This window comes from Mya arenaria, chromosome 3 (assembly GCF_026914265.1).
Source record: "Mya arenaria isolate MELC-2E11 chromosome 3, ASM2691426v1".
Lineage (NCBI taxonomy): Eukaryota > Metazoa > Mollusca > Bivalvia > Myida > Myidae > Mya > Mya arenaria.
Window position 1 is genome coordinate 1,778,293 of NC_069124.1, and position 16,119 is coordinate 1,794,411.

General features: G+C 35.8%; 1 protein-coding gene across 2 annotated transcripts in view; it reads right to left on the minus strand.

The window, feature by feature from the left end:
* Window positions 1-105: 105 nt before the first annotated feature.
* LOC128228032 (uncharacterized) overlaps window positions 106-16,119 on the minus strand; it is a 33,405-nt gene continuing 17,391 nt past the window's right edge. Inside the window, exons 3-12 of one of the 2 annotated variants that reach the window (XM_052939064.1) lie at window positions 15,822-15,888; window positions 15,529-15,632; window positions 12,272-12,363; window positions 10,723-10,809; window positions 8,802-8,906; window positions 7,908-7,988; window positions 6,878-7,021; window positions 6,129-6,320; window positions 4,449-4,647; window positions 106-4,034 (exon numbers count right to left, since the gene is read on the minus strand). In XM_052939064.1, the coding sequence (XP_052795024.1) occupies window positions 2,773-4,034; window positions 4,449-4,647; window positions 6,129-6,320; window positions 6,878-7,021; window positions 7,908-7,988; window positions 8,802-8,906; window positions 10,723-10,809; window positions 12,272-12,363; window positions 15,529-15,632; window positions 15,822-15,888 (2,333 nt within the window). In that variant the 3' untranslated portion in view covers window positions 106-2,772. The remainder of the gene's footprint in view (window positions 4,035-4,448; window positions 4,648-6,128; window positions 6,321-6,877; window positions 7,022-7,907; window positions 7,989-8,801; window positions 8,907-10,722; window positions 10,810-12,271; window positions 12,364-15,528; window positions 15,633-15,821; window positions 15,889-16,119) is intronic. The other variant, XM_052939065.1, reaches the window with a different exon arrangement.

The window sequence follows — 16,119 nt, forward strand, 5'->3', positions numbered from 1 at the left end:
TAAGATGTTTTCATCTTTTATGTCATATATACTGTATGTATGTACACCTTCACCTGTATGTATGAGTGTATTGTGCTTGGAAGAATAAAATACTCAAATCAATGCAAACAGAACATATTTTATTATCAAAACTATCAAAAATACAGAATGGACAGACCCCATATTGGTAAGGGACCCCTTTACGCCCCAAAATGAAGTGTTTCTCAAAATATTGAATGTTTTGTATAATATATGTTTAGCTTCAGAACCAAACCCTGTGCTAAATTCACTTTAACCCATTGTTATGAAAACGTACTGTACAAATAATTCGCCCCTTTAGAAAAATATAATCCTTTCAAATATAAAATAAAAATGTTCCCAACTGCAAACAAAGTTTTATTTGTTTCTAATTTCTACTAAATTTAACATGATGAAGCGAGTATTTTGAGTGAAACTATTTCCATTTTTTTTAGTGGTAAAAAATCATTAATTATCCGCTGAAAGAGATAGTTCATAAGCATTTCAATATTGCTGCTAAATAATTAAATTGCTCATTTTCAGACAAAAATATTAGCCTTACTATTATAAGCTCCATTTAAACACAAAATATTATTTTTATGAAGAACTAAAATAAATGAAAATGCTAAACAAGTGCTTTACAGGGTGGGCGAATGTTTTGATTATTTTAATCACACAATTATACACATGTTACTATTATAGTAACATTTTACTTCAGAAATTTGTTCATGCAAAAATGATTATCATGTCCAGCTGTGCGATTATCAAGAAACTTGAGGGCGATTATGACATAATTACCCAACAAAGACGAAATCATGCAAAATGTCGTCGTTTTCACGAAAATAAAAAATGGCCGAAGAATACCTGGTAAGCAAACATTTATACAAGCCCATGCCTTGGGCAATTATTCCTTCCACTGGATCAATAATCAACCGAAATCCATGGTCAACCATGTATTATTCTAATAAAACAAAAAACAAAATTGTTGAAAAATGAAAAAATATATACATGATTTAAAAGACGTCCAACATTTCTAGTATACATTGTATTTAATAATCCCAAAACACAGGAGAAATCCAAATGCAAGACTCAAATTTATTCATGCTCAACGAAGTTTTAAAGAAACCTTTCGATTATTTTATCTATTTTGATTATTTGATTTGAAAAGACAAAGAGGAATCTATTTTACATGATAATGTTGGCAGCAATGGAAAAACACAAACTATTTAAAAGACAACAATACCCAACAATCAGTGAGTGAGTCAGTTATTTATGATAAAATTCACAAAATAAATATTGCCCTTATTGAGCAACTCATCAATAACATGTTTACTCTGCATTACATATTTGCTTTTCAAAATGCCGTGATCCAAAGAATTTGAACAACAATCTAAAAACTGAACTTCTGGACTATATAACACTGGTTTTAAACTGGATCACCCTGAGTCATTCCATTCTCAATTGTTTGTTTTACTCGAACAATGACAGTAATTGACTTTTGATCAAGATTAAAATATGGGTCATCAATGTCAGCAAAGTGTGTGACTTGTCCCGGATAATAATTGATGGCCTATTTCTTGATTGGGAGACATAATGAGGAAAAATTTGATGAATAATATTATTTTTTTTTATCAATCAGTCACTTTGATACGGATGGTATTAATTTTGTCCAAATAAGTCCTGGCTAATAACTTGGTAACTATGGAAACATGGATGATGTAATAGGTATTAATATGTGAGAAAAATGTGATCATGAGTCTGTGTTCTGTGTAGACCAGTACTCTGGACATTTTATCAAGACAAGAGAATGTGCGCCTAGTGTGGCTTGAACCTATTACCTCTTCAATATGAGACACCTTATCCACATGAGTCCTTTCGCCCTCAGACCCAACAAGACAGAGTCCTAAATTGCTCACCTGAGCATTAATGATCCTGGAATCATTTGTCCACTGCTTGATAAATATTATTTATAACTTATTGATGCTGAAATTTAAACAAGATGCCACTGCGGCAAAGCCGTATTTAAGCCAGATTTTACATTTTATGATGTCATTTTGCAAACCTAACATTTGAGCAAGTGACCTAATTTGGAGAATTTTTGTTTAAACATCCTGCAGAAAAAAAAAAAATGTATTTTTTGCTTCAATTTTATTATACTTCAAGTGACTAAGATATCCTGAAGAAGAAAAACTTGAAAAAAATGGATTTCTGACATGGGGTAAATATTTCCCTAGATTTGACCTTCTGACCTAGTTTTTGACCTGAGGTGACCCATATTCACGACAACATTCAAGTATTCTGACAAAGTTTTATAACAACTTTATAACTTGGAATAAAAAGTTTAATACAGAATTGTTTTGCTTCTGCCTGATTGCCCGTCCTCCTGTAAAGCTGCCTGCCTGGTTTTGGCAATTCTATAACTTGTAACTTTTGTATAGAAAAAATTAGCTAATACAGGATTTCTATATAGTTCACCTAAACAAAACTAGTTTTGTACACCATATGAAATAGAATCAAACTTGACCTAGATGTAATGGAGAGAAAAAATTCTGACCCAGTTTCAATGATATGGGACCAAAATTATTGCCTCTAGTGTTAATAAGTTTTTTCTTAGATTTGACCGAGTGACCAAGTGTTTGACAAAACATCCACGCTAAATCTTACTTGACTATCATGTTAAAAGGACAAACATTCTTAACAGGTTTCATTTTTGATTTGGAACCAAAACTGGGGCATCAAACATTTGTGAAAAGCCCACCCTGAGAACTGCGTATATTACATATTATTCTGCCTCAACATTTCAATCATGGCCAACCGACGCGCAGCCCCATCATCAGAGTCTGAGTCACCTGCGGTGCTTCTCCTTAAACCTCTACCAAGACTTCCCATGAGCACATTCAGTGACCTTCGACCACGGGGCCGAGACTGGGGCTCAAATACCAATTGGTCAGTCTTGTCTCCCTGAACATCATGCTGAGACTGGCTTTCACCAAAAGAGTGTTTGTTTCTCAAATACAGACCACTGCTGTTTGCTGAGGATGCCTGAGATTCCATGTAAGTTTCCTGAGAAAAGTTATTGCTATGTGGGTATAAGGCACTTTGCTGTTGATGTGGCATGTCCTGAGCTCTTTTAGTACTAAGAGTATCCTGTAACCTCCCCCTACCAGCTGAATGCTGCACTATCTCCCTAGTTAATCCTGTAGGTGGTCTCCCTTGAGCTGACTGAGGCTGATATTCTCTCCCTTGAGGTGGATCAACAGGCATTTCCCTCCCCTGACCAACTCTGTAACTTTGTTTACCAAGCTCTTGTATTTCTTCCCTCTGTCTGAGCAGTTGTATTTCCTGGTCAGTGAGACACGGCATCTGAGTTGGTGATCTGAAATGTTTATGAGGGGACACAAGCACAGATTTGGGCTTTGCTTCAACATTTTCAGATAGTGGCGCAACTGGGTTCTGAAATGCTAAACCTTGATAATCCGTGGATTGGCTATTTTTCTTCCTATTTGATCTAACATTAACATTCGTTCCAGCAGGCCTCACTTCAAACTCTGTTATGTCAACATGAGATTCAAAACCTTTCGGGTCTTGCTCATAGATTAAGGCACGCATGAGACCTCCACCTGAGAGCTCTGGTCCATCTTGAGCATCCAATAGCTGTTCTGGAGATCGATTATAAATGTCATGTGAGTATGATGGTGCCACTGATTCATCAATACAATTCATTGGCAGGTTTGAAAGTTTACCTGAATTCATGGCTTGAACAGTTTGTTTTACTAGATCATCATCAGGTCTGGCGAGAAGACTCCTTCGACTAGGAATATCAGCTGTTTCAATACTAGATGAACTCTGAGATCTAAGTAGATCAGATTTTTTTTCAGGATAATTTCTAGTTAAAGAAGGAGGTTGAGAAACTGAGGAATTTTCTATGGCAAAGTTTGCTGAAGGAACACTAGGTGTTGCTGGTAGAGATGAAGTGGACGGTTTACCAGTGGTGTCTGAGGGTGGTTTATTCTCCCGAGTGTGTTTTTCCTGGAGATCTGCAGTAAGAAAATGTTAATGCAACAATATGGACAAACTACTTATTAAACAAAGAGTCCATTGCTAAACTATGGATTCTATGCTGATAGTCCTAGAGCTTTATATAATTTGTCATCTAGATAGAAACTGCAACTAGTTATGATTATATTTCAGCAATTTATTGTAGAACACCATATGTATTCAAGATTTATACTTTGTTCATTTCTACCCAAATTAAACATTCAAACTTTGACAATCTAAGTGGCCAACAGACTGATACTGGAAATTGATAAGTGAAATAGCTTGTCAACAGCATATTCATATTAAGCTCAGGTTACTGAAAAGGCTTTTCAGTTTTTAATGAAAGCAACTTACATACCTTACTGTCAATCAACATTTTTCACACAATTATTTCCACTTCATTTCCCCCCTACCTTTCTTCCTTGAGCCAGCATGCCACAATGAGTCTTTCGAGTAGTACACATTTGGCTGCAGAATTCCAGAGCAGTTTTCCCGAAAGCCATACATGTCTTTATTTTTCTCTGAGGGATGGGCAATACGATCTGGGCGCGTATAGGAATTCATAAAGCAGCGAAGGTTTTGGAAGGCCATGGGCAGCAGATGGGACATTCCCTGAAATGAAATGAGTAAAATCGATCACCTTGAGACATAAACTATACATCAATATTTACTTCCATGTGTGGAACAGTGCATCTTGTAAACCAGAGAGAACACAATCCAGCGAGGCTGCACTGATTTCCCAAGCAAAAGTAGGAAACAGTAGGAGCTTTACAAAGAAGGAGGGGCATTATAACCTATTGTTCATCTAAGTGCTTGACAAGATTAGGAAAGCAAGCTATTAGCAAGGAAGTCTTTGGTTGCTAAGATAACAGGTGGTTGCTAAGGAAATTAGACGAGGCCAAGTGATGTTAAGGAATATGATTATCAATAGGAAGGCAATCCATTGTCCAGGCATCTATTGCTTTCTACGAAAATATGTGGTTACTAAGGGAATTGATGGTTTTGGATGTCCATGGTTGTTATGGGAAGAGATGGTTGCTAGAAAAGCAAACTGCTGCTAAGAAAGTCATTAAGAAAAAAAGACTGTTGACAAGGAAGTGTGTGGTTGCTATGCAGTCCAAAGGATGCTAAGAAAGTGGTGGTTGCTATGGAATTAAGGTGACTTGAATAAAAGTAATGGACTACCCGGTAGTAGAAAAATCTACATGGTATTTATCTCAGCTCTGGGCACAGCAGTTTTTGAGAAAGGTTAATAAATACTTTCCAAATATAAGTCTATGTAAAACAAGGAAAACCCAGGGCAGGGCCTATGATGTTCCCAGGAGTGTACAGTAAAGAACCACTAGGCAATGATAAATACCAAATAGCTAAGCTCTAGGCCAGTTTTTTAGGAAAAGAATTTTTGAAATTTGAAGTCCACATGTAACAACTCGTTCCCCATGGTGGCCATGTTTCTTAACAACCTAACACCATTTAAAGGATTTGGTAGAGGGTCACACATGGAACATTCTGTGAAATTATGCGAGCCTTAATGTCAAGAACAATTTTCATTAGGGAGTTTTTCATGTAGACTGATAGTGAAAATAGCCCCATCCCCTGGCAGCAATGTATTTTATGAACCAACAACGAATTGGGAAGAAACTCAGTCAAGGAACATTTGTGATATTATTTTGAAATCGGGCCAACAAGATCAAAGTTTTCGATTTAGTGAATACTAGCCTTGCCCCCTGGAATCTATGTTTTAATACGAACCCGAACCAATGGCAATGAAAGTTATGCATAAAACCACTTTTTTTTAGGAGCTGGTAGTGGACATTCCAAAGGAACATTCTAGTGTAAGTTCAGTTGAAATTAGTCTAGTGGTTCTGCAGGAGATATACTTTGAAGGAAAATGTTGATAATGAACAATAACAGACAGTGATCTATCACTTTAGCTCAATAAGCTTAGCTAAAAAGTATGAAAAGTAGTAAAATCAGGGCTGGCTTGAAGCTTGCAAGTAGATAGCATACAACTTTTGACTTGTTGAGGCAAAAGACTAATTTCTGACTGAATGAAGGTTATTTCACTCGCACAGTCATCATACCAAACCCACCAAATATCTTTCAGCATCTCCGTCACTTGCATCTCTCACATGCATCAGGAAGATATTAACGCCGGCCACATATTCCTCAAGCATTTTCTCCATAAGGATTGAGCGGAGTTCGAGCAGATGCTTCACATTCTTCACTGCAATGTCGATGAGTGCTGGCCGTGGCGGTCGTTCCAGCCAGACCTCTTCATCCGCCTGCAGGAATACTTCAGCATTTTACCAAATGTAACATTGTAAGTTAACAAGATTATTATTGTATAATCAGTTCTGATTTCTTTGATCATTTTAAAAGCATTTGACTGGGAATTCAGGCAGGATATTGTACCCCAATAAATAAATGGTATTATAATAGGACACTTTCCTGACATCCTGTATCATGGTGAGTTGGCTTGTAAAAATGTATCCACAAGACAATGAGGTCCAGATAGATTCATGTTTATCCACTGAGAGACCTATAACATAATCAGTAGGGCGCTCCAGCGAACTATTCCTTTCCCTATATGCCTTCTTTTTTTTTATCAGATTTGGATCACTAACATTTTGCATAGGAACACACCATATCTCCATTTTCTCCCATGCGTATGTTATTCTGACCTCAATATCTGACCCATTTCCAATCATGCAGCATTCCAGATTTTGTTACTCTTGGAAACTCTGATCCCTGTTCAATCATAATAGCCATAAAATTTCACCAATATCAAACCCTTGTTCCAAAAATGCCGAAAAAAGGCTCAACAGACTAGCCTACAAACCTCCTTGCAGTTGTGCCTGACGACAGCCCATGTCACCTCCTCATTAGAGAGCCCAAGGTGTTTAATAAGGCACGCAGCCAGCGACTCTGTATACCGAGGCCAGTCATAATGGTTCCGCAGCCGATACACAAACACATTCGCTACCTGCCAAACAGAGCAGAAAGATACTGAACAAATTGGAAATGTTTGTTCTCCATTACAATACACAGCAGTTTATATTCCAATAAGTTACATGTATCTCCATCACTTGCTGTGGAGTGAAAGCCATTAGGGTCTATGTGACATTAAATAAGGAAACAGATAGAACCTTTTTGCTTTCAGGCTTCTTAATGTACTAGTGTTGTAACAGTACGTAAACATTTGGAAATGTATGATTATAGAATTATGTTTAGTACAACCTTTGCAAAGTATACTTCACCCCTTCATTGCCTATAAATATTTTCTACGTATAACCATTGGCTTAACTTTAATCTTTTGCCAATTAAGTTCCAAAAGTATAAGATCAAATGATTAACTTTTACATCAAAAGAAAAGAGTAAAACTTTAAATATTAAACTACAGTCGAAGCTCGCTTTGTCAAACTACAAACTGACTGCAAGACGAAATCCAGTCTGGATATGAATGGAACAAGAGTGTTCACCAAATCCAGCCTGGATATGAATGGAACAAGAGTGTTCACCAAATCCAGCCTGGATATGAATGGAACAAGAGTGTTCACCAAATCCAGCCTGGATATGAATGGAACAAGAGTGTTCACCAAATCCAGCCTGGATATGAATGGAACAAGAGTGTTCACCAAATCCAGCCTGGATATGAATGGAACAAGAGTGTTCACCAAATCCAGCATGAATATGAATGGAACATGAGTGTTCACCAAATCCAGCCTGAATATGAATGGAACAAGAGTGTTCACCAAATCCAGCCTGAATATGAATGGAACAAGAGTGTTCACCAAATCCAGCCTGAATATGAATGGAACTAGAGTGTTCACCAAATCCAGCCTGAATATGAATGGAACAAGAGTGTGTACCTGAGTGTCGAATACATTTACAAGGTCGACACCATACTTGTGATGTAACATATCGGACACCATTCTACAGTCATGAAGAACCTGAAAACACAGTTGTTTGTTTGTATATGAGCACACATAGAAATTTAAACCAATGCATGGCTAGGTAACAGCTCAGACAAGACAAAATACTAGGAATTTTGACTAATGATTCTAAAGTGGGACTTTAACCTACAGATACTGGTTCTTGCAAAAGAAACAGTGTCTAGTCATGGTTATCATTTGTGCCAAGTTATTTAAAAGTCTTCTTAAGAATGGTCAGGTTAAAGCCCAGACAAAATAAAAACCCTTTTTACAAATGAACCTTCAGTACAACCTTGACCTTCGGCCTACAGACATAGGTCTTGCAAAAAACAGATTGTCTAATCAAGGTGAACATTTGTGCAAAGATATTTAAAATTCCCCCAATGCATAAAGAAGTTACAGTCTGGACAAACGAAAAAACAGTGCATTTTACCAAAAAACCTTTAAGTGTGATCTTGACCTTTGATGTGAATTTCGTAAGATACACAGCATCTTGCCATGGAAAATATTGTGCCTAGTTATTTAAGATTCCCTTAACTCATCATGACAAAGTACTAGGCATTTTGACAAATGACCTTTTAGTGTGACCTTGACATTTGCTGTACAGACCTGGGTCTTGTAGGCGACACACCTTATGTCAGTGCCCTTATTTTAAAATGCCTCTATGCATGGTAGAGTTGCAGCCCAAGCATGAACTGGTGAAGCCCCCCACCCTCCCAACAGACATACAATCTACCTCAATCAAATACCTTTCCTTTCGAAAACTTTGTTAAAAGGAAACATTTTAAGTTAAGGACTGTCAACATGGAACATTTTGACAATTCAGCAAACCTTCAGGATTTCTTCATTTTCCAAGATAGATGTTAGGCCCCCGTCAAAACAGGCTTTTCCCATTCTCAGTACATCAAATAAGAACACATGACCTCCGGCTTGTATCTAAAAGAACATGGAAAAAAAGTCTATTTCATACTCATACACCTATTATAAAAAATAATTTTTTTTTTTAATTTTTAAAAGCATCTAATTTGAAGAAAAAAACAGGCCCTTTCAATAAGAGTCTTAGTTGTTCTCAGTCATAAATAAAAAATATTTAAGTGTCAAGTTCTCCTTACTTTGCTACAAATTTGTGTGAATTGATCATGAGCTGTATCAAAACTAATTACAAAGATTAAAAAACACAATAATCAACTTTTAATATCAAAGAAATACAGTATAGGTCCCCAGTAGGGGTTTGACATTAATAAAAGATAGATAGAAGTAATCAACTTATTGCCATTTTAACAAATGACCTTTAAGTGTGACCTTAACCTTTGATGTACAGACCTGTCGATGTCTTGTAGGCGACACATAAATGTAACGTTTATACAGATTTAAGATTATTGAAATAAAAACTATGATCCATTCATGAAACAGGCCCCTGGTTTTTCTGATAATATCTAAGACCTAAAATAGCAAACAAGAGCAAACAGACAGATGCCAACATCTGTTTTTCTGAGTGGAACATGGTGAATTACTCAAGACCTAACCACACAATGGATGGACTGTGTCAAACTTTGTTAAAGTTAACAACATTGTTATTGGCACTGAATAGAGTGCTCTTGTATGTAAATAATACAATCACAGCTTAAACAGTTTTATCACAGTTTGTAAGAAGTATTGGTGTCCCTGAAAGGGTAGTAAATATTTAAAAGTAAACAATGGTGACTAACAACGTTGTGGACTTTCACAAATTTCTGAACAATCTGCCCATAAATTGGTTAGTTCCATTACTCAGATGAAAGGCTCATTCAAATTCTGACTTTTAGGGAGGGCTTTTAGAATACTTTATGACAAATACTTACGTTAAAATTCTGGCTTGTTCATCCAAAAGTAAGATTTTTATAACTGTTAAGAAGTCGCGAAACTCTCTAAAAGGATAAAATCACACATTGCCAAATCAGAAGAAGCGAGCCTTGCCTGAGATTTTACATACATGTATAGATTGTTTGAGAAATTGGATCTTGATGATCTCATGCGTAAGGAACTGTCGCTATCATTTTAAAACGAAGATCAGAAGAAAAACCTTGGAACAAATTAACTGTAATAAGCCTAGCATGTATCACAGTGTTTAATGTTATTGCATTTCATAGACATTGAGACAGTGAGGTTTCCAATAACAACAAAATGACATGCATTTTAAATGTCAAGCCAGTCTTAGATAACCTGATATGCTGAATAGAATAAATAGCGTATGGATATATCCCAATCATTACAAAACCATATTAAAGCTGCATTACATAATAAATTGTAGAGAAAAATTGAATTTGCCTGCATATAGAGCACCTTTAATAAAACAACTATGAGTATAAAAAAAGGCAATAGGCGGTCTCTGCAAAAAGGACTGTAACACTAGGACGAGGGCTTGAATCCTGCTGCCAACATATTCTTTTTTTCTATTATCTTTTCTATTTCCTTAAATGTCTTAATATCATAAGACGACTCTTTTTCCATTTTTTTTATACTTCTTATCATTATATTACACAATGTTCCTGACTTCAAAGTGGTTGATGATGAACCTTTCAAGGGACACTTTATAGGTTGATACAAATTGTTTTAACTCATTTAACTAATGCATCAAACAAAATAAAAATGCATCAACATATATTGTGTCCCTTTAACTTTAAATACCACATTATCATCCAGATCCCAACTGAACCATTAAAATATCTGATATTCTCAAACAATAAAATACATGTAATAAGCCAATAGTAACCTGAAGCCAGCTTAGCTTGCCTTTCCGACCAATTGAAACACCCTGCATTGCCAAGGCAACCACAGAAAACTTCTGAATTTCTTCTATCTGAAAGCAAAACAACATCTTAAATTTATAACAATTCAAACATTACATGGTAACTGGTAGCGAAGGCATGTCATGCAATGTTATGTAATATATATATGACTAGAATATTTAAGTGGTCATTCAATACATGATTTATTAAAGAAGTTTTCTTCATTCGATGAAAACAAGCCTTGCCGAGTATATCAATTTCATATTAAATGACCCTGAATGTGATATTTGATTTAAACAAACTTTAAAATGAGCAAATTAAAAAATCAGAAATAATGAGGTCATCGCAGGGAGCTGTGCTTAATTTGCAAACTACATTCAAAAGTCACATTTAAAAAACAAAACAAAAAAAAATGTACTTATTTTTAAACTGAATCATGTTTGTTTTTTTGCACAAGTGAAAACAATGTCATGGGGTTGGGTAGCCTTGCTCTTCATCAGCTGATGTACAACGTACCCAAAAGAAATTGTGCATATTAAGATGATTATTAGCATTTTTAAAATGTTTGATATATTTGTCTCCGTATTTGTTGAATAGTCCTCAAACTTTACTCAAATTTACCGCTGGAAATTACATTCCCCTAAAATGCTTCTTTTTGTAAAAACTAGATGCCAAAGGGCAACATGTCAAGCCTGTCGAAAGAGCCTTAGGCACAATATTTAACAACTGTACTAGTTTGGTGAAGATCAGAAAAGAAATGGATGCTCTCTTGGGTTCACAACCTGGGCTATTACAATTTTGACCATTCTAATCTAGTGATGCATGTGGGGATGTGGCTGGTTTTTGATAGAACCGTCATTAAGGCAGTATCTCACTATCTGTTTGAGTTAGTAAACATCGCGTAAAAAATGGAATATTCATAAAAAATTTAATGAACCCTCTTTTAATAGTAAAAGCGAAGCAAAAACCAACTACATTCTCTGAGTACAAGTTGTCTCTCTTAATTTTCCCCTCTTTAACAAGGAAGGGTAAACACTGCCCTCTCTGAAATCTCTCTTCGACTGTAATTTTCACTAGGCTACAAAAGCAATTTTAAGAATTTCAAGGGCCATTATCAAGTCATTCATGGTGATCAAACATGCCGTGCCAGAAGAACATAGTAATGTATTGTCAAGCTGTAGCCTGGACACTGTTCAGTATGGATGGAGACACACACACAAGGGTTAAACAGAACCTGCGGGTGGATCTGGCTGATTTAAGTAAGGAATTGAGCTCTCATGGATATCTTATTGTTGTATAAGTTTGATTAAGATGCAAACAAAACAGGTGGCTTTATTGCATTCAAAATCAATTGTTTACAACCCATGCATGGACAATAGACACTGAGCCATTCCATAAGATCTTCTGGCCAATAGGGCTAAACACTAAGGTCATTTATAAACAAATATGATCATAAAGAATACCAAATATTACAGCAAAAAAATGTGAATTATTAAAAATACAAGTATATAACAACAGTATGAATGTCCTTACGGCTTGGTGGAACAGTGTGCTGATCTTGTTGATGATCGGCACAGAGTCAGGGTCGGAATCACTGGCAACCCCTTCATCGCCCGAGGAACCCACTACAGATGAGAGGTTTGGTTTCATTTTCATTTTTTGTTCGTAAAATGTATTTGAATGTATAATTAAATGTTAACTTTTGACTTTTTATCAACAACACCACTAACAGTTTTCCACTTTTTTTTTTTGCTAACTGAAATGAGTTGTATATGGCCATTTTCAAGTTTGCCAATGAGTACCAAGGGACTCTAGGTATTGTTTCAAACAAGAGGAAGGACTGTAAGCTTGTATTATTATGTACTGACAAATATTTTTAATCCAAATACATGAGACAAGTTTGATGTCATATGTGTCCTTATATATGAGGCTAGTCTGAAATGAATATGTGTCCTAACATATCAGCTTAGTTTGATGTGAATATGTGTTCTAACTAGTGATGAAACGATTATCCAGTACAATCGATAAATCGTCGCTGACAATGCTAAGTTGGCGACAATTGATAGTGGTTGTCCAAAATCGATGTCGCCAATGTTACTTCCGGTAACTACGTATTTTAATTACGCGGTAAAAGAAGGGTACATGTCAATTTTTCCATCCAGTAAATTCTCGTTGAGTTCATTTTAACAAGGGAGGTCAGTCTCTTACACAAATGCGGTGAATGTAAACACTTTTGCTTAAAAACTTACAAGGTCTCCCAAAATAAATTGTTTTTAATTGTATATATATTTCATAAAACCCCAATAGTCGGTCTCTATGGTGTAGTGGGTCCGATCTTACCTGCAAATACCGGGGATCCCGGCATTCGATGCATTCTTTTTTTGAAACCTTTTTGTGGTATCGTTTGTTATTAACAAATTTACTTTTTTATGAAGTATTATGAAATTAAGATATTTTGATGAAATCTTCCATATTACAGGTTATTGAATGTTAAGCTGGTTCACAAATATTCAATATGTTTTTACATGGATAAAATGCTAAGATAACTTACTTGATGCGGTGTGCATCATTTTGCAATTGATGTGCAATTATTTAGTATGTGTTTTGTTTTTTCGTTAAGACAGAAAAAGGTTATGGATATTTACTAACTGTTGCAATAAGCACGACTATAGCATCACACATACTGATTTTAGATTAAACAATTTAAATGATCATGATTATACTATGTATATAGAATGTATTTCCTAAATGATTATATGAACATTCGATTCTTGTCCGATATTAAATCGAATTACTTGATCTGATTCGATTCGATTATCGATAGCAAATGGACTCCGATTTTCAAACGCTAGTTCTAACATATAAGACAAGTCTTGTGTGAACATGTGCCCTTATATATGACAGATTTGAAGTGAATGGCTGTCCTTATATATGAGGCAAGTCTGATGTGAATATGTGTTCTAACATATCAGTTTAATTTGAGGTGAATATGTGTTCTTACATATCAGCTTAGTTTGAGGTGAATATGTGTTCTAACATATCAGCTTAGTTTGATGTGAATATGTGTCCTAACGTATCAACTTAGTTTGATGTGAATATGTGTCCTAACATATCAGCTTAGTTTGATGTGAATATGTGTTCTAACATATCAGACAAGCCTTGTGTGAACATATGACACAGCTAGTGTTCCCTTGCAAAGTTCGTAGACACTCCAGAAGCAGTTTGGGCAAAGCTTGTCTTCCCTTGTGAAGTTCGTAGACATTCCAGAAGCAGTTGGGGCGAAGCTAGTGTTGAAGTGAATAGCTGTCCTTATATATGAGGCAAGTCTGATGTGAATATGTGTCCTAACATATGAGACAAGTCTAATGTGAATGTGTGTCGTAACATATGAGACAAGTCTGATGTGAATGTGTGGTCTACAATACGAGGCAAGTCTAATGTGAATGTGTGTCCTAACATAAGAGACAAGTCTAATGTGAATCTATGTCCTAACATACGAGGCAAGTCTAATGTGAATATGTGTCCTAACATACGAGACAAATCTACGTAATGTGAATGTGTGTCCTAACATACGAGGCAAGTCTAATGTGAATGTGTGTCCTAACATACGAGATAAGTCTAATGTGAATGTGTGTCCTAACATACGAGACAAGACTAATGTGAATGTGTGTCCTAACATACGAGGCAAGTCTAATGTGAATGTGTGTCCTTACATACTAGATAAGTCTAATGTGAATGTGTGTCCTAACATACAAGATAAGTCTAATGTGAATGTGTGTCCTAACATACGAGACAAGACTAATGTGAATGTGTGTCCTAACATACGAGACAAGACTAATGTGAATGTGTGTCCTAACATACGAGGCAAGTCTAATGTGAATGTGTGTCCTTACATACGAGAGAAGTCTAATGTGAATGTGTGTCCTTACATACGAGACAAGACTAATGTGAATGTGTGTCCTAACATACGAGATAAGTCTAATGTGAATGTGGGTCGTAACATACGAGACAAGACTAATGTGAATGTGTGTCCTAACATTCGAGGCAAGTCTAATGACTGATGTGAATGTGTGTCGTAACATACGAGACACGACTGATGTGAATGTGTGTCGTAACATACGAGACACGACTGATGTGAATGTGTGTCCAAACATACGAGACACGACTGATGTGAATATGTGAACTAACATACAAGACAAATCTGATGTGAATATGTGTCCTAACATACAAGACAAATCTGATGTGAATATGTGTCCTAACATACAAGACAAATCTGATGTGAAAATGTGACCTAACATACAAGACAAATCTGATGTGAATATGTGTCCTAACATACAAGACAAATCTGATGTGAATATGTGTCCTAACATACAAGACAAATCTGATGTGAATATGTGTCCTAACATACAAGACAAATCTGATGTGAATATGTGTCCTAACATACAAGACAAATCTGATGTGAATATGTGTCCTAACATACAAGACAAATCTGATGTGAATATGTGTCTTAACATACAAGACAAATCTGATGTGAATATGTGTCCTAAATAAATTATACAAGTCTGATATGAATATGTGTCCTGTTTACAATTTCTTTTTCAAGGCAAAGTTTGTCTTTGCAAGACAATTATAAATGAAGCTCATATTCAGACAAGCCAACAAGATTGGCGCTGAGCAATTGATACTGTTTTTCTGTTATTCCTCAGTCAAAATAGGGGCAACTATAAAGGCATAGTTAAGGGGCTGACATGTGTGAATCTCAATTTTCAATGAATAACTTATCAACATACTGTCATCCAGCCTGGCATTTTTCAGTAGCAGCGAGGCTGGGTCCAAGAACCCTAGCCTTCTCAGATGTGCCGGGGAATACTTTGGCTTCAAAATAGTTTGCCCCCTGTAATAAAAAAAATGTTTGAGGAACTTTGACAACGTATTTTTATACAGTAAAGGAAGAAGCATTTTAGATAAATTAACTTCCTTAAAATGTCTTGTTAGCTTTTTATGTATTATTGATATACTGGTAATTTGGACAACTTTCGCAGACAGCTGACAAGTAAGTTTTGTAAAAAAATATTCTTATAACCTGACAGTCTTTTCATCAGCAAGAGCGTGTTTGCCTTTATTCTTAGACACATCCTCCAGAGTCACAACTGAAAATAAATTATGGTACAGTAATGAACTATGCTCTCGTCTTCATCATTCACAGGTGAAAATGAATGGTACAGTCATGTAAAGCCAAAAGCCATTTAGATAAATGCATTTTTCTGAGATTACTTAAAGTATATTCATACATATCAAAAGGTGACCCGCTAACTGGTCAAGGATACTTGTCCTGTGTAAGTAGATTAGCTTCTTACAAGAAAAATAAACAATATAAGATC